Here is a 26,567-nt window from a genome sequence, read left to right as displayed (position 1 = left end):
ATGAGTGAGAAACATATTAGTTTAATTTTACTCTAAAAAAAACTTGTTCTTGGAGTAAAATTTGGTTCAGACCTCAAATATAAACAGCCTGTGTAGTTCATCTTTGACGCTTGTGTGAATTTGCTGTTTTTACTGAGCCAACCGTAATAAAACCTGTTGCAACTTGTTTAAACCCATGAGAATTGAGTAACACCACACCAGTTTACTCTCACTGTTCTGGCCATCAAAATAAGCTTATTTTATTTTACTTTTCAGCTAAGTAAAAATTGTAGTGCTTTTACCTTTTTGATAAACTTTATGACAATTGATTCCACTGTTTTTCTTAACTGTACTTTTTGTGCTTTTGACTGATATTAAAAGTGTTTTTTTTATTGCTGTTTTAAGATTGGAACATATAAATAAAAATGTTAAAAATATAAATCACTGAGCACATGCAACACCTGCTATGTGGATCTGGTTTTGCGAGTAGGAGTTTCAGGTTGTCCTCTTTACCAAAACTACAGCTGGACTGCTTTGACATTTCCAGTTCTGTCCGTCATGTCAGATTTGCTGCTGGTAAGCTGGTAAGAGATCAGATTTGGAGAGAAACTGCTGCAACGGAGATAAACGGATCAGATTCCAGCGACAAACACACCGATGGGTTTTACAAAAAAAAAAAATATGGATTATAAATGTGGCCTATTAAATCTCACTTTTTTCTATGGACTCCACAAGAAACAGCTTTATGACATTTCAATAAATCAAAAGACAAAAAAAAAATAAAAAAGTATTATGAGAGTTTGGCTCAGTTTGACCTACAGTACTTTTTATAATTCTGCTCCTTTGACAAGTGTCCCAAAATTGAATTTTTCTTCATAAACTCTATAAATGTCACCACATGGAAGCAGAATCAGAGAAATGTTTAGAGGGATCCAGTCCAGACGAGAAGCTATAATTAAGGAAATACAGCATTGCAGTGTCATGTGTTGAAGGCTGATTTGAGATTCCTTTCGTCTGTCAGAGAAAGGCTGTTGTGCATTAACACACAGGCAGCGGATAAAAGCCTTTCTTAATGGTGGAATAATCTCATCTACATTGATAGGGCCGACTCTCAGAGACACAAAGACAGGAAGTGACTTTATTTCATTTTTTCTTCAGTAGTTTCCAACAGCATGCCAAAGATGAATAATCACATATTTAAAAATAAAACGTCCAGTCAGCCGATTGACAGATCTGCTCTAAAATCAGAGCATCAGCTGTCTAGTTTGGTAAAATTATCCATTATGCGTGTCTTCTTTGCTGCTCAACCATAAATAAAACAGAACACAAACAGGAAACACATTGAGAATTTCACAAATCCTTTTTGACCAAAACAGTGTCAAACCAAAGCATTGACAAACACTCAAGACAAAACCACATAAATTAATCAGATTTAGGAACAAAAGTAGAAATCATGCTGAGACTGGAACATTCTGACAACTGCTGCTCAACTTTAGCCTTTTTTTTACAAAGTAGTTTGTCTCACACAAGCTAACAACAGCAGCTTTGCCAACCACCAAAGACAAAACCCACAGAGCACTTCCTTTTCAATTCACTCAGCATTACATAGAAAACTGTAGACGTCTCACCGCAGCTTTTGCAATGAAGAAGCATGAAGACACATCAGCTCCCTCATTGCATGAAGCAAGAACAGTTGCATTATTCTGCTGCAAAGCTTCTCTCTGCATGCTGTTAGTTTGAACATTAGATCCGTTTATGTCATTTCAAAGCTTAGAAATTTTTTTGCATTTCTTAAAACTTAAACTGCAACACAAATCTGTTAAAAAAAAATTCACATTTTAACACATAAAAATAAAAATAAAAACTTTCAACAGGGGCTCAAAACACACAGGCTGCCTATTTTACATGATGAAACACTTTTGTGTACATTTCAGAGCATAACAGAGTGCAAACATTTCTTCTCTCTTTACTTTTTCTGCAGTTTAGTCAGCGTCTAATTTTATATGCTGACCCTGTTCAGCCCAGAGAGTGTGGTTTTGCTTTTTGCTGCCTGAACCCTTAGTCTTGCAAATCGTTATGACCAAAGCCACTATAATCAACAACAAGATAACAACAGTCACGCTGAAGGGCACTTTGGGATCCATAACTGTGTGCTCCTTCTCTCCTACAGGAAAAGCAGACAGAAATTTAGTTTTAGTGAAATAACTGTAAAGATTCTAAAAAAAAAAAAAAGAAAATCATCAGAGAGTCTTTACCTTCACCAGTAACGGTGACATTAAGTTTTTCTGATGTTGCTGTGGTAACCCTTCGCCACTCTTGGGGGAGAGATGGGAGCCACTCCTCCACTTCACAGAAATACAGGCCGCTGTGTTGAGGACTGGGCTTTAGCACCGTTAGGCTGAAAATGCTCTCTCCAGGATGACTAAACCTAAGATCTACCTCCTCAAAGCTGCTTTGTAGGGTTGAATTTCGATAAACTGTGAATATGGCTTTGCGCATGTCGCTTTCTGTGTCTTCTTGCCAAAACCAAGTGACCTGGAACTGGGATTCATTGCTGGCTTGTTTCATGAGGTGGCAGGGGATGGTAAAATCCTTGTCTTTGCTTATGTTCAGCTCCTTCAACTGTCTGGTTTCAATTGACAGATGTGTTTCTGCAAGAAAGCACACAGAAATGTTTTTTTTTTTTTTTACTGACTCAGTTCCAGGTGATGCAAAGAGAAAGCAGGAGATATATAGACTATGAAGGAAAAACAAGTTAAACACAAGTCATTATATGACTAATGCATTCATTCAGAAAAATAGGACTGTTTTAACAATTTTACTAAAAAAGGAACTAATGTTAACAGCATACAGGGAAATAAGCAGATATTACAAGTGAAAAGGGAAGTGATCATTTGTTATTGAAAGTGGTTGTGCAGCATGATTTCATCTAAGACACATAAATGACCTTTAAGCTTCAAATTAAAAACTCAAACAAAGTACAATCTAATTGTGCAATTTCCTGATTTCTAACAGTCAGACTGCTTGCATGGAGCACACAGTTTTCGTGTGAACAACACTAACAAACACCTTGTGCAGTGCGCAGGATTTAAGGGGATTAATACAATGCAGAATCCATACAATCCACCCGCATCTCACCTACTTCACCTTTACTTAACTTTGCGTGTTGTATAAGTGTTCACTATGACCTGTTCTAAGCACGTTGTAGAAAAAAAAAATGTGCATAAATGTTTTTATGATGTCTAAAGATTTGATCATTTTTTACCTGTATCCACCCATAAGGGCAGTTGTGACTATGACTTAAAGTTCAAAATTGGTAAACCTGTATACGTCTGAAAAAGTGAAAGGTAATGGAGGCCTTAATATCATTTGGCCGACACTCAGAAGGTTTAAGCTAAAAATCTGCAGTGGGAGATTTTTGGGTGTTTACTTTTTCAGTCACGAAGAAAAAAATAGGTACAAGACTGACTTTTGATCCAAATGTAACCCAGCTTGCCACTTTTAAAAAGGGGATTGTAAAAAACAAAACAAAAAAAAAAGTTGTGTATGTGATAGATAATTTAAAGTATTTTCTTACTTGGCTCAGAAATCTTGACCTTTGTGGTCATGGACAACGTCGAGAGCGAAATCCAAGATCCTCGGGGATCTTTTAGCCACTCAGTCACGTTGCAAACGTATGAACCAGAGTCTGAAAGTTTGGCTTGTCGAATGACAAGCTCAAAAGCACCTTCAGTGCGCCTTATGCTGACACGCTGTCTGTGGTTGAGCTCTGGCACATTTCCATATGTCACAAGAGCATTCTTGTCTATACTGACGATGTTTCTATATCCTGTTTCCCGTTGCAGCAACCAAGTGACAGAGTAGGCATATTGTAGAATAGATCCCTCGAACAAACACTTCATGTGTAGGTCAGTGTTAATCATTTGCTCAATGTTGGGATTCAGATCTACTTTGAATTTTGTCCCTGAAAGACAAAATTGAGATAAAATTATCAGACAAAACTTTAAAGAAGGCAAGCTTCAGGCAAACGTGCTAAACAGATATTCTGAGTGTAGCAAATTGTAGAAGCGTGCGTCATACCTGGATTCTGCACCGCTACATCTAGGCCATTAGATGTAGCTAACTTCTTGTGTGCGCCTTCCACAAAAGTGGACACGCTGCACTGGTAGGTCCCTTTCTCCATTTGGCTGGCACTGGTGAGTTTCAGGTCATAAATGACCGAATCTATTTGATTCCGTACGCTCACCTGATAGCTTTCCTGGTTTCCAGCCCAGCTTATGTCACCATTGTAGTTCAGCTTCACAATCTCATCTATATCAATGTTTTTTTTTTTTATCCAGGACACAGTTATTGGAATGCGCGGACCCTTCACCTTACACATCAACACAGCCTCAGCTCCTATAGTCGGGCTGATGCTACGACTTCTCAGGGACACTTCCATCAATGATGCTGGGACACACAAACACAAACAGAATTACACTTCAAACATTAGATGTTGACAATGCAAAGCAGCCTTTAAACAGAAAATGACTTTTTCACATGGTCTACAACTTTATATCCTTAGCATCTTTCAATTAACACCTAAAATGCAAAACTTAAAACACTAAAACTATACATTAGGATATCTTTCACCCCAGAGGTATAAAAGTGGAGCTACGGTGATTACCAAAAATAATTAGCGTGTTATAGCAAAGATTAGAATTTATATGGCTACATGGGATTATCAGTTTGGAAAGAATTGTTTAGTGTTTACAGTGGAGTGAAGCAGTGTTTGCCAGTCATTGTTCGACATTTAATGTTGAGAGAGGCAAAAACTTTTATTAGTGAAAGCACCGAGAATGAGACTTGGCTGGCTCTTCTAGTATGACAAGAATCCCAAACACAGGCATCAAAGGAGTGGCTACATAAAAGGCATTTTAGGATTCTGGAGTGGTCTAGCTAATCTATGGACCTTAATCTTACAGGGAATCTATGCAGGGAGTTGAAAGTACATGTTGTCACATCACAGCTATTGAGAAGATCTGCATGGAACCTGTCAAAGAATTATTAATTTATTCTTCACGATCAATTTTCAAGTGGTTGGCACTTCTGTGTATTGAAAAGGATGCTATACATATGTCACTTTCAAAGCCTAGTCCCTGATTGGTCAGAGTTCAACTGGTTTAACTTTCAGCACGCGTTCAATTGCAGCATGTTTTGTACGTGGAGCCTGGAAACGGACTTAAAACTTGCACAGCAACACGTACGTTTAAAACACGGAAGCAGGACTTTTACATAGACTTTTCTTTGGAAGCTGTCGCTCGATTGCGCATTTCTGAGCACCGTGGGAACGTAGTTTTACAGTTGAAACGTTTCTATGATGAACCTTATGGACAATACTCATTTGTTTGGTGGGACAACCTGCAGAGAAAGTGACTGACAGATACTCTTTTGCCCCACTGTATCCAATGCCCACTTTGCAGTTTCCTTCCTCTTAATCTGTTTATTAGGCGTGTAACGGATAACAGATACGTATTGAAAATAATACTGAGAGCAACAGCAGGATCAGTTGAAAACCGCAGATACAATCAAGATCATGTTGGTAAAAATGGTATTAAAAATTATTGATTTCTGCCAAACTTTGTCAGCTTCTCTTCCTGTTGTGTCTCTACTGTCTCTACCCTTGTATGTACCGGTACATATGATGCAAACAAAAAACATTCAATCACAAGCTTCCTTCTAACAAGTCGATTCAACTTCAATTCAATTGAAGTTGAACCACAGAGAGGTGAGTGTGCTGTTTGCACTAAACATATGAACCCTTTTTTCACAGTAGCGCAAACAATGCTTAAGTAAAAATAATAAAAATGATATGACTCACTTTTTTAAAACCACAATGAACAAAACAGTCTAAAAGACCCAAAATGCCAGGTTTGAAAGTTTGAAGCTAATTTTGTTTTTCTTGCTTCAAATAAAAAAGTACCAGTAAGGAAAAAAAAAAAAACATCTTCATTCATAGTTTTAAATGCCAAAAGAATAAATATCTAGATTGCATCGTTTTAGGTAAAAGAACTGGACTGTATCAAAGCACCACAAAGTTTGTTGAATCTTTTATGTGTGGATTCGTGGACCATGTACTGAGATGTGTATCAAATCATGTGAGAGGGTAAGATACACACCTCTTTGGCTTCATTGTCAGACATTCTAAAATTCTATGTAAACAAAGGGGTGTATAGCTCTCCCTCTTCAAAAGCACAATCAAACTTGTGATGATAATTTTTTGTGAAACACAAATCATCTCTTACCAAGGGGAATGACGGTGACAGCACACTCTGAGGCATTAGTGTGAAGGTCTTGGTTTGGTACTTTTTCAACCACATGGCACTTGTATTGGCCGGAATCCGCCAGCGTGACTTTATCCAGCTCAAACACGAAGCTGTCACTTGCTGGGCGCGTTGCTCGCACTTGGCGGTCTTTAAACGTCGCGTCTTTTTTCATCACGCCGTCTGACTCCAGACTGATGATGCTGGTGAAAGTTGAACTTGAGACTGATTTAAATTCCCAGTTGACTGAGAGATAATCTTTAGCCCCTCCCACTTTACAGACCAACATGAGCTTGTCCAGTTGGTTTACATTCAGTGTGGTGTTCTGCATTTTCACTGAAAGTCCACTTTCTGAGAGGAGACAGAGCATCATTATAAACACCTTGCTCATGGAAGATGACTTTGAAAAGAACATTTACATTTTTGTCAAAGTGGAGCTGATCTGACAAACCTGGAACTGAGATGGTGATCTGCAGGCTGTTGGAGTTCTGGGGTGTTCCCTTTGAAAAGACCCCATCGGAACCACGTTCCTCAGGCCACGCCACACAATTGTAACTTCCCTGATCATCCTTGCTGACAGGCTTCAAGCCGAAACGATAATCTCCATCTCCAATCCGAATGGCCCTCAGGCCGCCCTCTTCTACTCTCTGATCGTCCAAAGAAACTGTCAGAATTCCCGTAGGGCCAATGCGTATCAGTTCAATGTCCTCGCGAAACCATGCAACTGAGAAGAACCTTTCCTTCAGGTTCTGTGTGTCTACGCTGCAGGATACCAGCAGTTCTTGCCCTTCCAGCAGTAAAGTCTTCTCTGAGGAGATTTTCACTACAAGAGACAACACGTCTGGTCCAACTTCTACAAACAAAGACAGAAAGAAGTTAAACAAAAAAAAAGATTCAATTCCACAGCTGAAATTAAGAGTAAAGTTGATCGCTGCTCCTTACCTCTAGCTTTGACTGTAAGATCTATTTTCTCTGTATCTTTCTGATTGATGGAGTACCAGGAACGATCAGGATCTTGGATCCACTCCTGAGCCTGGCAGTAGATCTGGCCTTGGTCTGACAGCTGCAGCTCGGTAATCTTTAACCTGTATGTAGTCTCTCCTATTTTATCCAAGTTAATGGCTCCTTCTTTGTAGCGCTGCTTGAAGTCCCCGCCTGGAATCAGCGTGAAGTCTCTACTCAGAGAAATTATGGGCTGAGGGTCTTGTGCCCCTTTCTTTTGGAGAAACCAGACTACAGAGAGATGGGTGTGCTGGAGAGTGTCGCTAGAGGCTTGGCATGTCAAAGACAGGGCTTCCCCTTCTTTAAGACTCATTGAGGTCGAAGAGTCGCGTAGTAAGACGCTAAGAGAATCATCGATCACTGCAACAAAACATCACAGATGAAGATTGGAAAAGTTCAGACATTTGACCATCACAACCATGTGGAAACATCAGAAAATACAACAATGGTTCACCTTTAACGATTGTCTTGGCGCTGAAGGTCCCATCAAGTACAGTTTCTTTACTTACAGAGATGCACTCGTATTCTCCTTCATCCTCTTTGAGTAGCTTCTCTATCACAAAGAGGACATCACTCTGACCCTGGTGCATCAGAACGATGTCTTTAGTCGCCACACGTTTTCCGTGACTGGCATAACTGAAATCTGGCTCCTCTGAGCTGATGATGTTGACACTAAAATCTGGCCTTGACGGCCGACTCATACGAAACTGAAACTCTGTTCTTTTGTCGCTGGGGTAGCCACTCGCATTGCAGAAAATTGAGAGTCGAGTGTCAACCACACGATACAAAGGGCCCACTTGGATCTCAGTGTTCACTCTGGCTTCTGCAGAACCCAACACACAAACACAAAATGTACAAGTCAGTCAAAATCTGCTGTGAGAGGTGCTACTTTTGTTTCGACTCTAATTTAAGAAGGTATGATTGTAAACAGAATTTTACACACAAACATTTACTTTATTTCTCCCCTTCTGAGGTAATATTTAGAAAAACGTGGATAACATGACATACAAAAATGTGTTAAATGCCAGGTAATTTTCTTTACCACAAAATGTAAAAAGTTATTATGTCAAAATTTAGAACAGTTGTCTTGTTGCTTGATATCAAAGGTCAGAACCATTGACTATATATAGCCTTGTTTCCACTGAGAGGGATGGTCCGGTTTAGAATGGTTCAGGCAATTCAGGCTAGCGTTTCTACTCCAAGTTGGACCGTCACTGCGCAGGTGGGATGTAGACCAATTGCATAGCCTTTCGTCATAGTAGTGCCTCCAACAAGATGAAGTCAATTTAGTTGCCATTTTTTTTTGCGATACGGACGCCGCCATGTTGGAGCCAGACGACATGAGTAAACCAGGATTGGTCTGAATCAATCGGAGTCATTGTTTCTATGGAAACCACTCTTACCAATCAGGAGTGAACTTGTTGGAAGTCCAGACCCCTACCACTTTAAAGTTGGCTACACAAAATCCCTCAAACTTTTTCAACGTTGGATGTGAGACCGCATACTTTTATTGAGGCAGCTGAATGGCATGTTTCTAACTTGAATTACTTGCAATAAAGAAAACATATCATTAAAAAAATAGCAAGAACATATTAAAAAGTGGTAGCAGAGCAAAAGGGGTTATTCTGACAAATATGACTGAGAAACAGCTGTTTATTTCTCAATAGAAATCTTTGGGATTTTGGCTACTTGGAGTCAGCGAGTACTTCCTGTGTGAAGCGCAAGGGGAGGGGTCACTTAGTCCCGTTCTCATATGATCAGGGCACTTCAGGAAAAGCAATTCCACACAACTCACAGTCTCTGCCTGGAAGGTGTTAATTTTTAGCCAGAAAATGCAACACTCCAATCAGAAAAGGATTCCAGTTACAGATGTTTTTGTATGCACAGGAACACAAACACAAATGGAAAATCAAACCTGGCAAAAATGCACACAAAACTCAAAAATGGACAGGTCAAAATTATTGTGACCCTGAACTTGGTATTTGGTAGTGCGCCCTTTGAAAAGAAAACCTGAACTGGCTTCCTGTAACCATGAATGAATTTCTTAAACATCTCTCACAAAACTTTGAACAACTACCGTCTTACAACTGCTGTTTTGAGATCTCCATGTTCTATGAGATTCAGTTCTGAAATATTCCAGGATTTTGTTTGAAACCATTTCTGAAAACATTTGTTCTGTTTTGAAGTGAAGCCACCGGAGATGCAGCTTTCTGACACATTAAATGACGTTGTGCCTGAAAACTCTTTGTTAATCATCAGATTTCATGATACCGTTCACACAGTCAAGGCTTCAGAGGCCAGAAGCAGCAAAGCCACCTTAAAACGTCTTTGAACCTCCACCATGTTTTACTGTAGAGACAGTGTTTTCCTTTCTTTGAAGGCATCATTTTTTCTTCTGGAAACAGTGCCATGTTGCCATTTACCAAAAAGCTCACAAGTCCTCAATACGTTCTCCCAGGAGGATTGGGATTTTGCAGTCTGACTTTTTCATGTCCTTGTGTCAGGAAATATGACCTCTGGGATCTTGGAACGTAAAATCCCTTTTCATTCAGATGACGATGGATAGTGTGAGCTGACACTGTGGAACCGTGTGTCTATAGGTCAGTCAGTTGGGGTTCTATTTCCGCCATTCAATCTTTCACTATGATTTGTCATTCATGTTGCTTTTCTATCCCTGCCAGAGAGCTTCAGAACCATAGGCTGTAAACGCAAACATTCAGATCACTGCAGATTGACTTGTAGCCTTGAGATTGCTCCCGTTTTTCCGCTTTTTTTTTTCCTTAAATCCCCAGATACCTCTTTACACTTATTACTTTTCCTCGCTCAGTGTGACACACAACACAAAGGTTTGGTTCTCCATTTCTCCATTTTAACCCTTGTGCTATCCTATGACCACCCTTACATTGACTTGTTCACCCTACCATGACAAAGGTGGATAAAGGTGGAAAGATTTCATGTAATCATGGACACCAGTGAAGATCACAAATCATTGAAGAAAAAAGGTTCAGCGCACTGTCTAGTGGGGTCTAGATGACCCAACTCCCAATGTTAAAGTGCCCAAGGGTTATCTGGTTGTATGTATTGCTCACATCTTTTCCATTTTTCACAGATGTGACTAAATCATTGACTGTATTTGAGAACATTCCTAAAAGGAAGTACCTGCTGACCCCAACAAGCCAAAATCGCAGAGACTTCTATAGAGAAAGAAACAGCTTTATATTTGTAAGAAAACCTATTCTTGCACTGCTACCTTTTTAAAACATGTTCTTGCTGATCCTGATTTTTTTTAAATATTTTATCTGTAGTGCAAGTTATTCTCATAATAAACTGGCCAATCAGATGCCACAATAAAAGCATGTGGTCTCGTGTTTGAAACGTGTGTTTGATAGGTTTTGTGAGACCCACTTTTAAGTGGTAGGGGTGTGGCCTTCCAACAAGCTCACTCCTGATTATTAAAAAGGGTTATCATAGAAACGATGACGCAGACTGACTCGGACCGATCATTGCTTACTGATGACATTTAGCTTAAACATGGCGGCGTGTTTATTGTGAAAAAAAGGGCAACTGAATTCACTTTGTTGGAGCTGGAAGTAAGCCATTTTCTACAGGTGACATCACATCCCCAAAGTCCAGGTCCTTTATACAGTTAATGCTAACCTCTCGTTTAGATTTCTCCGACTCTCTTCTCTCACAAATGTCTCCATAAGAGGAATTCATTTACCACTCCTCTTTTCAAGCAGCTCCACTGGCTCTAAGTTCAATTTTCATATCAAATTCCAAATCTTTCTGTTTACTTTCAGAGCCATTAAAAACCTCACTCCACCATATCTCTTGGATCTTCTCCACTCCCGCTCTCTTCGATCATCTTACTCTATTCACTGCTCTGTTCCACGCGCTCGCCTCACCACCGACTCTAGAACTCACTATCCTCTGACCTCAGAAATTTGACTTCTCTCTTCACATCCTCACTTTTCGCAACCTACCTTCAATCCACAAACATGCCCACTCCAACTTATTGGTGTTTTTAACATGTTCTTGTTGCATTTTTCTCAAGATGGAGGACGTATATAAAGGAAATTAAGCTTAGAATTGCATTTCTGAGTATTTCTTTATTCAAATCATTGTGAATCAGGAGCAGAGGAAAAATGCAGTTGGAAAAAAACCTTGAGAAGTGACATAGAAGCTGCAGTCTGATAGCCACAATCTCCCTGCTCCACTCCATTCCGATGCATCCACTTTCAGACAAATAGATCTATGTATCTATCCAAAATTGCTAGCTATTTCTGTTGCACCATTAGTGTTAAATTGGGGTTGTGAGGGGCTGTAAGCTAGTGGGAGAATGTATAAACAAAGGGATGATGGGAAGAGGAGCAGGCTTACTCTGAAACAGCAATCCCGCCATTAAACCAGAGGTAATTTTCCTGTGAGATACTGCTGTTCTGCAGAAATTATGTCCAGGAAAACAACACAGGCTTTTTTTTATTTTATACTGTATTGCTTTTGGCTAAACAACGGCGTAATTCAAAGACCTCCGTCATGTTTGTCCCTTCTTTAATTTTATGGTGTTTTTTTATGTTATCCATTAAAAAAAGTGTCCAAAAAATTGCAAATGAGCTGAAACTTTTTGCCAAGATATTCTGTGTTTTTTTAATAATAACATACACATGTAAATACAACCAGGCATCAATCACGCTGCTGAAGGAAAGAGATGAAACCAAAGTCAGAGCAACAAAATAATCACCGAAAAACATTTTAGTATCAAAATGAGCAGAAAATTAAATTTAAAATGCCTTTTATCTTAAATGTTTGATCATTTTTACTTTGATTTGGTGGGAAAATTCAACTCTTTTGACTTTCTTAAAGTTGTTTTATTTTCTAACAAACTACTTATTAAATCTCCAATGATCCCAGTCAAAAAAAATTTACAGAGAAGTCCTGAGCTTCATATTTAAAATTGTCACCAAAATTGTAAAAAACACAATAGAGAGACAGTATCTGTGTCTGCAGCACCACAAATGAAACAGCAAGAGAACTAGTGACGTCAGGGAGGTTAAAAAAAAAAAGAGAAATGAGTCAAACGGGTCTCAAGTCGAGTTTCATGTTCTTCCGTGGGAAATTAAGTACACTCAAGCTAGTTTATGTTCCCATTTCTGAGCGGTTACAAAAGGGTTAAGCATAAAAAAACAAAAAAACTCAAAAACCGCAGATTTTTAAAGCCAAAGGAAATCTGCCTGAAGTGTAAAAGAAGTAAACGTGCTTTTCTACCACCAACTTACTAAACAGAACGTGACCTCAAGGCAAATGGTGTAAAATTCTCATCGTTCTGGTATTTTTTTGAATGAACTTACCTGGTCTGGAAAGAAAGTGTTTAGTTCAAACAGAAACAGAGTTGTGTCTTTTAAAATCAAATGAACTTGCGAGTCTTATTTTGAAAATATAATGGCATTCATGCATATACTGGGTATTTAATGCAAAGTAAATAAATGACAAGTTTATGACACGAAAAAAAGTTTAACTATCTTAAAATGAAAAGCAACTGTTATTCTAATTCGGCAGGTGCTTTGCCCTAAAATGAAAATACTATAAATGACCAAATTTACAAAAAAAAACCCATAATGTACCGGAAATTTTATTTTAGGGTTACGGTAATTTCTGATAATTAATGTTTCCAAAGTAGCTTTTGGAGAATTATATGATCCAGAATAAAACTAAAGCGATTCCTTTATACTCCAATATACCATATATGAAACGGCAGGAGAAAAGTTAGGAGGATTTCTTTGTTAGATCTATCTTACAGTGACGTCCAGGAGGTAAAGAGAAATGAGTTGGATGTTCTCAAGTCAGGTTTCATGTTCTTGCATGTGAAGTCAAGCAAACTAGTCTATGTTCCCATTTCTGAGCAGTTGCAAAAGTGTTTGATAAAACCTGAGATCTTCCTGATGATTAACAGCAATTTGCATGCTTTTCTACCACCAACTTACCACATAGTACAACATGACCTCAAGGCCAATGGTGTAAAATTCTCATCGTTCTGGTTTTTTTGTAAATGATCTTGTCTGGTCTAAACAAAAACAGTCAAACAAAAAAGGTTGTTTTACAGTGATGCCTGTAAACTCTGGAGTCTTAGAAGAGTTTAATGCATTTACTGTGTTTAGGGTACAGGAGGAAACGGCAAGTTTGTGACCACTACCGGTACTTCTTGTTTGACGTGAAAAAGTTAAATTATTCTAATAACAAACAAAGTTATTCTAGTTTATCATTTGAAACTTACGAGAAAAAACTTCAAATGAATTAATTGATTTAATTAATAAATGAACTTAATGTAATTGTATTTTAAAGTTAATTTCTGATATTTTTGGTTTCCTAAATTGTTTTTGGAGAATCATCTGATCCAAATGGAAAAGCGTTTCCTTGTCTTCGGACTCACCGCCAAGCTGCGACAGACGCACCAAAAGGATCAAAGTGGCCCCGTAGAGCGCGCGCAGAGAAGCCCCCATCCCGATCCTGCTTCAGTCTTCAAACCATGCCTGTCTGCAGCTTTCTGACGGCTGTTCTGGTAGGTCATGCTTCGTGAAAGCAGGTCTACAACAGGACGTGTTTTATTTCCTGGATGATGAACATGGGTGTGGAAGGGAGCAGCCTCACGGCGCGGGGGAGGCTTTGTTTACGGAAATACACCTGGGGACAACGGAAATGTACCTGAGGACTGTGCTGTTAAAAGTTTTTGTCAAACTGAAAGTATAAAAGTAAAAAAGAAAATAAAGCTGAGGGGAAAAAAAGATCGGTTTCGAGTTTCTGCCATGAACCAACATGTTCCTTCAACACCTGAAAGTTTTATTTTACTTTCATTTTTTATTTTATCCATCTAATACCTAATAAAACACCACAAAAGTTTACAAAACAGACGCCTGGAAAGTGTTGCTAGGAAACAGCCTGGGTACGATTCTGACCTAATTCGTCTGAACTGATGCGTCTGAGAATGAAATGGGGAAATGCTGTCATCTAGAGGACATAAAGGGGAAGTGCATTTTTTTCGGCTGTGCCAAGTTAATCTGCTCTTTTGATCAGGGACCTGCAACTTAAGGCTCCAGAGCCACATGTGGATTTTTCAAACCTCCATTGTGGCACTTTGGCAACAGCTAAAGATACTAACAGTCTGAATAAGTATTGGGTGTCTAGTTTGGTTTAATTTGTTTTAGGCAATCAAAGACCAACTCTAGTGAAAATGGTGTTTTTGGTGTTTTTAACGTTCATGTGGCATTTTTCTCATGATAGAGGAAAAAAATAAATAAAATGACATTTAAATTGCATTTCTGAGTATTTCTTTACTCAAACCACTGTGAATCCTAAGGATTTCTTTACAAGCTCCCTGCTCCAGTCCATTCTGATGCATCCACTTGTATACGACTAAATCCATGTTTGTTTCCTAGTCTGAGTTGGGAGCTGGCTCAAAACTGCATCGATGGATAACTCTATTGTTGTTGCACCTGTAATATTAGGTTGGGGGTAGTGGGAGAGAGTGTAAACAAAAGGATGATGGGAAGTGTGACCACCACAACTTAGAGGCAAATTCTGATGAACTGCTGCTGTTCTGCAGAAACTACTGTATGTCCTTGCAGTGGGACTTTGATTTTTGTCATTATTAGCATCAATTTTTAGGTATGACCAAAAAGTGGATTTATTAACATTATTCTGTTTATTAGTATAATTCTGTTTATTAACGTTATTCTGTTTATTAACATTATTCTGTTGGCAGATATTCAAGTAAAATATCTAAGAAAGTTAAACATTCTTGCACCTCCCTTTGCTAAATTCTAGGCTCGGATATCTTAGCCTTTTTAAAATCTTAACATTTTTGCAACAACTTAATGATATTTTCATACTGTATGACTTTTATCAACAGCTTTATTCCACCAAGACGATAAAAACGGTTCAACGTGACATCAGCAGCTGTCCCACAAACTCACACTGAAGAAGACAAACAAAAGCGACAGATATGTGTGCACAGATGAATAAAACCTATAGGGTTATTAATCATGACTTGAGTGGAGAATTGTGATTAAAACTAACACGTAATATGTCGCATATGAGTGAAGTGTATCTGTGGAGAGTCTCGTTCGTCCAGGATGATGTTTCCAAATTCACCTGGACTTTAGATTTTTAAGTTGACGAGGTTTTGCCTCTTATTGAAGGAACTTTCTCAATTCTGTGACAAACTGAAAAGAGAACTACTTTTTGTAAGCGTCTCGGAGGAAGGAAATGGTCTTGATGTGGGTGACGACAAAGTGACGAAGAGAAAAAACCTTTGTTTTTGACCTTAGCATGCCTTTCAATGGACTTACATTAGACTCCCCCCAAAAGACTACATTGATGACCCTTTTTATACAGTAACTACTTCTGTAAAAGTGTAGATCTAGATCATCTCAGAAATAAGTGACTGTTTATTACAAATGTTATTGCCCGTGAAATCAAAAACCAGGTTTTCTAGGACAAAGCATCTTCATTTTCAACTAAATGAGACGGAGGTGAGAGATGATCATCTGGGCTTTCTTTAAAAAAATTGCACATTAGAGTAGCTGCACTAGAAGAAAAAGGATGTAAAAGAGAAAACAGTTGGCTTTTCTGTTGGCAGTTCCTTTTTATTCTTTAAGGTTGTAATTTTTTTTTAATGTTTAATGTACTTTCTTCCTGACACGACAGACGTATTTTCAACACAGCCTTTTGTTGTCCCAACGAATCCTGCTGGATGGATGTTCTTGCCTCAAGTCCTTCTGCATCTCAAACCCTGATCTCACATGTCGCTCCCTGCCCCTGTGAAAATAGCGCACTTCTCAGAAATGTAATCAGTCGCATCTCACTTCAGTTCGAGCACGGGGGAGTGATTGAAGACAGTTGAACAAGAAGGGAGTGAACACAAACCACATCCGACCCTGAAAGAAGAAGAACCTGGGAAACGTTTCACTGTTTTTTTCCACTCTTCGCCTGATGCTGAGGTTTCTGCAGCAGTTCGTCTGAGCTACTTTGGACTCGTTTATGCGGCAGAAGAAGAGGAAGTATGTAGAGACAAACAAACATTGCTACATCCTCAGTGAACAGGAATAGGAAGTATGAAGAGGAGAAGAAAAGAGAAAAAAAATGCTCGTGTCAAAGTAACTGTTGGCATGAAGTTTCATTCGGTTACAAAGAGGTATTTGGAGAACGCTCGCTGGCAGTTGGTCTGTAAAAAGTGACTTCTTTGGAAGAACCATTGAAACTAAACATGAGCGATTCACTTGAGAGGACAACAGACTGCCTACTTAGTGAAGACAGCTCCAATCAAATGGAAGAAAAGGACAAGGCAGGAGTTGTGAGCGAGCTGCGCTGGCAAGATGAAGGCCTATCGGTGGAGCTGCTGAGAGGGATGGAGACCCTGCGGGTGAACAGAGAACTGACCGACGTGACCATCTGCGTTCAGGGACACGACTTCCTCTGCCATCGAGCCATTCTTGCTGCTGCTAGTCAGTACTTCAGGTACTACAAACTATTCTACACTTGCAACAAGGCTTGTTTTTGGACATTTAAGATATTCTAGCAGGTTTTAAGTTTTTTTTACCTGATCTTTGCTCCACACCTTTCCAAGCTTTTCTCAAACAGGAGAATTTCTTGTCTCTTTGAGAGCTAGGATCTAGAAATTAGGACATTATTATTAAAATGAGCCAAAAATCCTTTTGCTCTAAACTCCTGACGACAGAAAAACTATATATGAAGACTCAAAAAACAACAACTCAAATTACACTGTAACTGTTATTTTAAAGTTTAATAAACGTCACCAAAGTCATCACAACCGCTGTGCTCTGTGGTTCAGATCATTTACTACTCCTTAGTAATTTTCTTCCTAGGCTTTAGTGCTCTTTTCCTATTTTTAGGCCACATCTTTTTTGCATTGTGAGCATAATCGAAACACTGCAAAAACTGAATCTTAGGAAAGTAGAAAGTCCCTTGTTTCAAGAAAATCGTCTCATTTTTCATGTCTTTCAAGACAAATAATATTATCCAGAAGTTTTTCAAAACAAGGTTAATCTTAGTGTGAGAAAACATGTCTCTGTGACAAATGTTTAAATTCTTGGTTGGGCCATTTTTCCTACACCTCATTGGCAGATTTTATTTGATTATTTATTTTGACTTATTTCTCAGGGACACGTTTTTGCAGTGAAGATGGTGAAAAAGTGTCTCTGTGTGTGCAGGGCCATGTTCTGCAGCGGCCTCAAGGAGAGCCACGAGGACCGTGTGGAGATCAAGGGGCTCGACAGCGGAACCATGCGCACGCTCCTGGAGTACACCTACACCAGCCGAGTCTTCCTCACACACTCAAACGTCCAGGGCATCCTCGAGGCTGCCAGTCAGTTTCAGGTAAAAAGGTTCCACATGACATGGAGACACTTTGTGTTAAAGGTGTGATGCACAATGTCAGCATACTTTCTGAAATCTTCATGTTCAGCTGCTTTTTATGTTTTTTTTATTCTTTTTTGACCACAGGAAGCACAAAACCAGAATTTTATGTTGTTATAATTTAACATGTCTGTATTCACAAATCCATACATAAATGGCTGCATACATTTTTTTAAAAGTGTCCTTTAAAATTGATGTTTCAACTAAAATTAATACATTTTCAATGGGAAAAATGGTGGAAAGCTGCTTAAACTAACAAAGGATTTCTACACCTAAAGCTTTGTATTAGCTGCAAAAACAGCCCCGTGACTGGCTATTTTGTTTTTTTCTATTTTAGTTTTGCTCCATGTCTGTAGATAGCAATGACCGGAAAATACATATTAAAAATAAAGTTTATTTAAAAATAAATAACTAAATAAAATGAATCTAATTTCGCTTCAGGGCTTTTTTTAAAAACAAAACTCTCTTACTTTACAACATGAAGGGGTGCAAACATGTTTTTCTGAAACTTTCTTATCTAATAGGGAAGTGAAAGTGGGCCAGTTGTTCATACTTAGGATCAGTTTTCCATACAGACTCAAATTATCTTCACAGCTGTGCCTTAGAGAAAAGAAGACAGCTGCTTTTACTGCCAAACCTTTTGACGGTTTTCACCGGTATTACGCTTTACGAGAAAACTAGCAAATTTATTCTCGTGCATTTTTTTTTAACTTGTCCTGTCCAACAGCTGGGCAAACAGATGAGAGCTGAAGGCCTCTTGTGTTGGACATATTTTACTTTAACAACAGGGGTTACATTCTTCTGACAAACCAGAGGTATGTTTGAATAAACCCCTTTTGTAAACGAGGCCAAACTTTATTCATTTTAATTATATTTGAAAATCTTTTTTGTTGGACCGGACGGAAAAGGAAAGGAGGGAGGAAGAAAGAGGGACATTAGGGGGGGGGGGGGCAGCATAAAGCAACAAGTTTCCGGATGGTTCCAATCATTACAGTGAGGTTCAGATGTAATACAAGTCTATAAGGGCGGGGCCTGTCCACACACACACTCAGATGTTATAAACATACCTGTTGGCTCCAAACAATGTCAGCATGTCAACATGAACACAATACAAACACGCATTTATGCCTTCAAACAAACTAGTGTGAAATATTTCATTCAATCACATAAACTATTTGTGCAAAAGTGAGCTAAAATCGGTGCTCAAGTGAGTGTTTATGTTCTTATAAAATATTCTTGTGCATTTTTTATTCACAAATGTTTTGGATCATAGCTGGTAATGAGAAGTTTTAAAATTCAAAACCTAAAACTCTCAACATTTTACTAAAAGAAGCTTTTTGCAGCTAAAACTTTTAAATGAGTTTGGAATTTCCCAAAGATTTGGACTCTTTCTTTTGAAAGCAAAATCCCCGTTTTCTCTCTGAAAATAAGACCAAATCAGTTTAAACTTCTACACATTAAAAAAATGAGTTGCATGGAAAACGTTTTGATTTTTTTCTTCCCAATGAGATAATGTCCAATACTAAAATGTGTGGAAACTGCATGAGCGTGTCCGCTCGTGCCACAATTTCCTCATAACTTTCAGAGAACGATGGTTCGAAAGCATTTGTGGGAAAGGATATTGTGGCAAATGTATCCAAAAAACAGCAAAAACATGAGTGACAATGGAAGTGAAAGCACTGTTTACACTTCTTAAATCAAGTGTTCGTTTTATGAGCAGCAAATGTTTTTTTTGAAACGCTCATGAACATTGTCCTTAGTGGTCCAAGGATTCATTTAAACGCTTAGATTCATATCATAATTAGTGCTCGCTGATTTGATTTTGACTTTTGAAGAATCGGTTCATTGACCAAAACTTCGATTCAACCAGTGGGTACTGAACAGTGCAGGTGAAGTTTTCCAGATTCTTTGTATTTCTTGCAGAAAAATCAAATGTAAATTGAATATGTGTAACAAACACGTAATATAATCCATTATTAGAACATTCTAACACGCTGTATGGTCTGTGGTAAAGTGTTTCCAAACATTGGACTGTAATGATGCTTTAATCATTTTCTGCTGTCGTCACCTATATGTGTTGTCCACTGTGATGTAATTTTTGTACGTTATAGTCAAATAAACCTATCGTATATATATATATATATATATATATATAGTGTTTTCTAACACATTATTATCTATCAATTTAATTTCATATTGGTATAGGTCGATTCGATTAACGACTAGCCTCAGAAAGATCGATCTGTTTGGATCCTAGGAAAAGAAATCAATGAAGATGATTAATCGTTACACCTCTAAATCTCATAGCTGTTAATTATCCTTAGTCTGCTGGAAAAAAAAGCCAAATGTTATGTGTTAGGTGTCTCATGCTGCCTTTCTTGTGGAGATTTACAGAAACACGAAGACTTCTGTGTGAATTTTGTAGCTACAAGATTGAGAAAACTTGTAGTCAAAAAAGTCTTCAGTGTCTTCATCACTTTTACTAAGGTGTTGAAGGCTTTGTTTTGCACTTTTCTCTACATAGAAAATATTTCCTTATACTCTCAATACTTCTAAAGGACAAAGGACATACATGTTAGAAAATCTACAAATAAGAAAAAGCGTGAAAAATGTTAGAACCTTATCTTCTTATTTATTATGTAAGCTCATGTTTTGTTCTTTTTTTTTTGCAGTTTCTGCGCGTTGTAGATGCATGTTCCAAATTTCTCAGCAAGTCCCTCCAACTTGAGAGCTGTGTTGGCATCCTGAATCTGGCCCACAGCCACGCCCTGCCAGAGCTGAGGACCACAGCGGAGGAGTACATCACCTACCAGTTCTCTCAGGTGATCCAGCAGCAGGACTTTGTGGAGATGCCTGCTCAGTCTCTGGAGGCGGTCCTGCAGAGTGACGAGTTGGATGTAAGGTGTGAGGAGTGCGTTTTCGAAGCGCTGATGAGCTGGGTGAGAGCCCGGCAGAGCGAACGCTGTCCGCTACTGGCCAGGCTGCTTTCACACGTCCGACTGCCACTGCTGGACCCCGCGTACTTTGTGGAGAAAGTGGAGTCGGATGAGCTGATTCGCTGCTGCAGTAAGGCCTTTCCTTTGTTGCAAGAGGCACGCACCTTTCACCTGTCCGGGAGGGAGGTCAGTATTAGGAGTAGGTGGTGGAAAATGTCTCCCAATCGTCTCCCTACCATGACACTCCCACCCCCGTGTTTTCAGGTGGTCTCAGAGCGAACCAAACCTCGTTTGCAGCACTTTCTGTCCGAGGTCTTCCTCATCATCGGAGGTTGCACAAAAGACGAGCGCTTCATCTCCACCGTCACCTGCTTGGACCCTCTCAGGCGCAGCCGGCTGGAGGTCGCTCGGCTGCCAATGACGGAGATGGAGGACGAATCCCAGAACAGAAAATGGGTGGAGTTTGCTTGCGTTACCTTCCACAATGAAGTGTATATATCTGGTGAGAGCAGACTATTTTCTAAATTTGTAAACCTTCTGTTGCTTTTGTCAGCCGCTTTATAACCTTGTTCCTGGTTCTAATGAGTCTCACTGAAAGTCCAATGTGAAGTTTTGAATGGTAAAGTTAGAAAGCTGAACTAAACAACAGGAAGAGGAGAGTTATTGTGGTTTTAGGTGCTTCCTTACTTAGGAACTGTTGCCACAACTCTCGACGTCCTCGAAACCTGAAGAAAACGTTAAGACATGTTTACATTTTATCATCACAACCACTGTGCTCTGTGGTTCAGAGCAGGACACAGTCCTTGACCAACATGACTGCACTGAAAAGTAAAACGTTAAGCAATAGAGGAAACACTGATGTTTTTTTTTTTTTTTGTAACGGTAGGGGGGAAAGAGACGCAGCATGATGTTTGGAAATATAACGGCGCTCTGGACAAATGGATTCAAGTCGAGCCCCTCTCAGTGGGACGCTGGAGGCACAAGATGGCAGTTCAGAATGGGAAAGTTTATGTTCTGGGGGGTTTTGATGGAACTCAGAGACTCACAAGTGTGGAGGCCTATGATCCTTTTCACAATCGATGGACACAGGTAACATGATAACATTTAAAATGCTGTCCCTATTTTACATACTGAAAAAAAAAATCACCCTATTTGAATTCAATCCCTTCTTATAAAAAGTTTCCTGCTTTAACCCCTTGACCTCTTTATTTTACTTCTTCTGTGCTGGCTGCAGGCGACACCTCTGGCTATCGGTGTGAGCTCCTTTGCTGCAGCAAACTTTGACCGATGGATCTACGTGATTGGCGGGGGGCCAAATGGAAAACTGTCCACTGATAAGGTTCAGTGCTGGGAACCAGGAACGGACAGTTGGGAACTGCGAGCGCCCATCCCCATTGAGACCAAATGCACCAACGCTGTCACCTTCAAGAACTGCATCTACGTCGTTGGTGAGTTTAGGCCAGTTTTGTTTGGATCTAAACAGGGGTCTGCACCCTGAGGCTTCAGAGCCACACGTGCCTCTTTGACCCCTCCTTTATGGCTCTGTAGTCAAAGAACAATGCAATGTTTTTAACTTAAAAACTAACGTATTTTTTGGAATAAACATCAAAACTAAGTCAGAAGAGTCAAACTTTATTTGACAAACAGTGGAAGGAAAACACCAATTGCTCCCATGATGCTCCAACAATCCATCAAGCGGTGCAGCTTTTTTTACCAAAGTGAAACATTTTTTGCGTCGTTTAGCACACAATATCAATTATAGGTCAGTAAGCACAACCAGAATTCATACTGAAGGCACATCAGATTAAGCAAACTGGCTAGTCCTAAACAAAATTTAAGGATATTAAGTGTACCATGTGGTCCAAAAATTACCTCTGATTTAATTTATGGTAGTTATATTTACAAATGTCTGGCTGAGATGCATCAACAACAACAAAACAAACCATGTAAAGTCCCCCCCCCCATCACTGCTGACATCACACCACCTATATTTGCTACATTGAGATGATTCTAAGTGGCACACGGTGTCTTATTTTGAAACAAAGTCATGTAACCCTTTCTTTCTTTATTTTATTAATGCAAACAGAAATGATTATTTAATTTTATCATAAAAGGAACAATAATAGAAATGCAAATCAAGTGTCTTATTTTTGTAAAGGTTGAAGTGAGACCTTTTGGCTTCCAATGGGTTTTCTTTGTGAGGTTGTTGTTCACTTTCATATTGCATATCTCCCACAGCGAATCAGCTTTCACTGATTTGGACAGGTTGTTTGGCAAAGATTTTTACACCGAACGCCTTTCCTGCCACAACCCTGAATTTTATCTGGGCTAGGGACCGGCACAGACTTGGGCCCCTTTGTGGCTACATAATTAGTCAGCAGCTAGAAGGGTCTTGCCCAAAGACCCACACTGGATGAAGATCATCGTGCCCCTGGGATTCGAACCCTGGTTTCCCATGTGCCAGTCCTGCACTCAAACAGTTTCAAAATGATCAGTAACGACTGAGTCATCCATTCGGGGAAGCACAGCAGAAACACTGTAGGTTTACCTAGAAGGGGAAACCAAAAGCTTTAAATAAGTTTGCATCTTTTGTACAAAAAATACTCAAAAAGTAAGCAAATGTAGAAAAATTAAACAAATTTGCTAGTCTGTTTTGAAGATCCTAACAAACAACTCTTTTATGAGTAAATGTAAAAAAGCTTTTTCCATAAACAAATAGAAGCATTTAAACCATTATTTTTTTAAACATTTTTGTTTTACTTTTTTACTTGCTACATTTCTTTTCACCTATTTAATTTAATTCAATTCAATTTTATTTATATAGCCCAATATTACAACAGTAGTCGTCTCAATGGGCTTCATACCAGTAATTGTATAATGAAAATAAAATCATAATTTACATGATGCCATAGAATTCAATAGGTAACGGCTAAACTAAACTAAACATACTAAGCTAAACGAGGCATCCCTCCTTCTCTGCAATTTAGACAGTATTTGCTGCGGTGAGGTTTCGTTTTGACAATTACAGCATTAAAAGCTAAAAGACCGTTAGCGGGGTGGAGGGAAATGGAGTGAGGATGGAGGAGAATCCTGTTTTGGAGGCGGATCAGTCTCATTAAAATGAGAATGATTGGGTGTCAGAAGTGGCCGTTTTGAGTTTGCCTTTAAGGTTGCTCTGATGAGTCAGAATGATTACAAAATCTCCCACATCTGTGTGAGAGTCATCTAGGAAGTCGCTATTTTCAGTTATTGATGACTTTACAGCAGGGGTGGGCATCTCCAGGTCTCAAGGGTCGGTGTGTCAGTGTGATTTCCAGATTTTGGTGCCCTACTCATGGCTTATTACTAGGGGTGTAATGATTAATCAATTTCTATTCCTACGAGCCAATCAGATCGATCCGTCTGAGGCAAGTTGTTAATCGAATCAACCTAAACCATTAAAAATGTGTTTTAAAATAAAATAAATTGATTATATGAAAATGGAAAATACCATTCGAATTGAGACATGGTATCTTTATTTTACTATAACATAAAAACAACAAAGTGCATCACAGCGGACAACACTTGATGTGATGTCAACAAAAAATGATCAAGCCATCATTCCAGTCCAATGTGTGGAAACACTGAATTTAGCAAAGTCATGTGACCAAACAATGTGCTAGAATGTTCCAATAATGTTCCCTTTGGATTAGTTTGATGTGAAAAAACAGCTGAACTTTGGGAAACTAAAATGGGAATGGATTTGGAAGTAATTCTTGTTTACTTTATTGTTTTTTCTGCACATTTAATTTATTGATGATCATCTTTTAAGAAGTACAAGGAGTCTGGAAAAACTTCAACCTGCATTGTTCAGTACAGGTTTTTATCTCTGAGTCTCACTGACTGAATTTTTGGCTAAAGATGTCCTGGACTGAATTTAGGTCATTGAATTAGATCGTTCAAAATGAACCAAAATCGGCTATGAATTGTATCGGCAGCCACAAATTATGATATGAATAAAAGCGTTGGTAAAATGAATCTTAAGATTACCTGTATCAGACAATTAGGACATGGCAGGGTAGGGTATGTTTGAAAACAACCAGCAGTGGCCAACCCTGCTTTACAGTGATTCATGCAGGGCTAACATAGGTTATGTTATTTTTGGACTTATATTTCCTAAAATAAGAAATATAACAGTAAAAAATAACTGCATGTCTGAGGTTGTGAGGTTGTTGGGCAATTTTCAAACTTGAATTTAACAGATAATGTCTGTTGTTTTATTGAAAATTAATCCAAAAGTAAATAAGTTCTAACTTTAACACATTAACGTTGTTAGTGTTTTTACTTTGGTACAGTAAGGTTATGATGCTAACATAACATTTCAGATCACAACTTGACTTTAGAATCTTCTACACAATTTTTTAAGACAATTTTTCTAATGACTTACTGCCTTATGTAAGCTCATATGTGATTGGGATTTTAAATTATACATTATTGTACTACATCGATGGGGAATAACACAACAGCAGTTAGACTTATGACAGTGCAAAAGCCACGTTTGTGCAGGATGCAAAACATTTCACCATGAATGCTCAAAAATTTTAAAGTTACACTTCCTGGACTCCAAAGGGTTTTTTGCCGACACCTGCTGCCTAAAACTGTGACGTAACTATATGCTGAAATATACAATATATGAAGCTGCACATATGCAATCCTATGTTCTACATGATTTTGTTCTTTGCTTTTTAAGTGCAGATCATTTATGATTAGAAAATTAAGCTTTCCTGGGAGGCAGGACTTCTACGGTTTCTCTTAGTTTATTGAAAATTAAGTTTGTAAAGAAAAAAAAGCGGTTGTGTAGTTGTAGAAAAATGAATTTGGGTCTGCATTTAAAAAATTTGGAGGATGTTTTTTTTTCTAATCCTTTTTAATAAAAGAAAAAAATCCAAACAAGCTACTGACCCCTAAAATGCCTCATGTCCAATTTAAGTTGGGAAAATTTAAAAAATGTGACTTGTATTTTAACATTATCACCGAAGTACGACAAAACCCATTTAAAAAAATGTGCTTACTTCATTTACTATCTTTAAATATATATTTTGGAAGAAATGCAAGTTTTTCAATTTAACCCTTACTGAAATTAGCCTTTCTAAATGTTATTTTGTGATTCCAGGTGGTGCCATGAATGCCATGTACTGCTACTCCCCTCTGAGCGACACCTGGACCCTCGTGTCACGTCTAGGAGAACGGGCAAGTTGTGCCATTGCAGCCTGCAACAACAAACTCTTCATAACCGGAGGAAGAGACAACAAGAACCAAGTCATCTCCACTGTCATGTGCTGGGATGTAACGCAAGGAGTGTTGACGGAGGAGTGCGTTTTACCGATGGGAGTGTCCCATCACGGCAGTGTGACACTGATGAAGTCTTACACGCAAATACACAAAATAACCCGTCCAGCGGAGTCCCAGTGACAAACACTGTCAACAGGAACTAATGGGGCAAAATGGGGTTTAAAAATAAAGTGGGACATTTGCATGTACTGATTTTTTCCAGTGTAGACTTGCCACTGTGCACGAGGCATGTGACCATGTTTTTGTTGATGTGAAGATAAAAATATACATGTTTTTTAATCTTAAGGTTTACATTTTATTTTGACCTTTTTGTATAAGGTAATTTATGCAGTGGTAAAAGCAACAAAGCTATTTTAACTGTTGTGTTGCGAAGGTTTTTTCTTAAAAACGTGTTACGTCCACAACATAGTTGGTCTACATCAGGGTCTGCAGCCTTCAACACTTAGAGCCATTTCGGTTGATTTCTCCCCGACCACAACCCAGCAGAGAAGTACGGCACTGATTTGTATTTGTGTTATTGTTACTTTTAGGATACATATAAATGAATTGTTGTTTTTAGAGCATAAATTAAACATAATTATAAAGATTA

The 26,567-nt window shown here is 38.7% G+C and overlaps 2 protein-coding genes across 2 annotated transcripts; one reads left to right on the top strand and one right to left on the bottom strand.

Annotated features, from left to right (window-relative positions):
- Positions 1-1,088: 1,088 nt before the first annotated feature.
- LOC105356835 (immunoglobulin superfamily member 3) lies at positions 1,089-13,900 on the bottom strand. Its single transcript, XM_023950848.1, has 9 exons — positions 13,711-13,900; positions 7,738-8,106; positions 7,224-7,643; positions 6,733-7,134; positions 6,264-6,632; positions 4,060-4,428; positions 3,557-3,943; positions 2,235-2,630; positions 1,089-2,143 (listed from the first exon to the last, which is right to left on the bottom strand). The coding sequence occupies exons 1-9, from the start codon at positions 13,778-13,780 to the stop codon at positions 1,962-1,964; spliced, it is 2,964 nt and encodes a 987-aa protein (XP_023806616.1). The 5' UTR covers positions 13,781-13,900; the 3' UTR covers positions 1,089-1,961.
- Positions 13,901-16,090: 2,190 nt separating this feature from the next.
- Positions 16,091-26,340, top strand: klhl6 (kelch like family member 6). Its single transcript, XM_023950775.1, has 7 exons — positions 16,091-16,793; positions 17,507-17,672; positions 20,384-20,833; positions 20,912-21,149; positions 21,534-21,736; positions 21,882-22,095; positions 25,800-26,340. The coding sequence occupies exons 1-7, from the start codon at positions 16,543-16,545 to the stop codon at positions 26,096-26,098; spliced, it is 1,821 nt and encodes a 606-aa protein (XP_023806543.1). The 5' UTR covers positions 16,091-16,542; the 3' UTR covers positions 26,099-26,340.
- Positions 26,341-26,567: the final 227 nt, after the last annotated feature.

Source organism: Oryzias latipes, chromosome 21 (assembly GCF_002234675.1).
Source record: "Oryzias latipes chromosome 21, ASM223467v1".
NCBI lineage: Eukaryota > Metazoa > Chordata > Actinopteri > Beloniformes > Adrianichthyidae > Oryzias > Oryzias latipes.
The sequence above is the reverse complement of the archived record's forward strand: the minus strand, read 5'-3'. Positions and strand labels throughout refer to the sequence as shown.

Coding starts and splice junctions, on each gene's coding strand:
- LOC105356835 (XM_023950848.1), bottom strand. CDS start 13,780: ATGGGGGCTTCTCTGCGCGCGCTCTACGGGGCCACTTTGATCCTTTTG. Junction 7,135..7,223: donor TCTTACAGTCAAAGCTAGAG/GTAAGGAGCAGC, acceptor CTTTGTTTGTAG/AAGTTGGACCAGACGTGTTG. Junction 4,429..6,263: donor TGTCACCGTCATTCCCCTTG/GTAAGAGATGAT, acceptor TGTGTGTCCCAG/CATCATTGATGGAAGTGTCC.
- klhl6 (XM_023950775.1), top strand. CDS start 16,543: ATGAGCGATTCACTTGAGAGGACAACAGACTGCCTACTTAGTGAAGAC. Junction 17,673..20,383: donor AGGCTGCCAGTCAGTTTCAG/GTAAAAAGGTTC, acceptor TTTTTTTTGCAG/TTTCTGCGCGTTGTAGATGC. Junction 22,096..25,799: donor GAACTGCATCTACGTCGTTG/GTGAGTTTAGGC, acceptor TTGTGATTCCAG/GTGGTGCCATGAATGCCATG.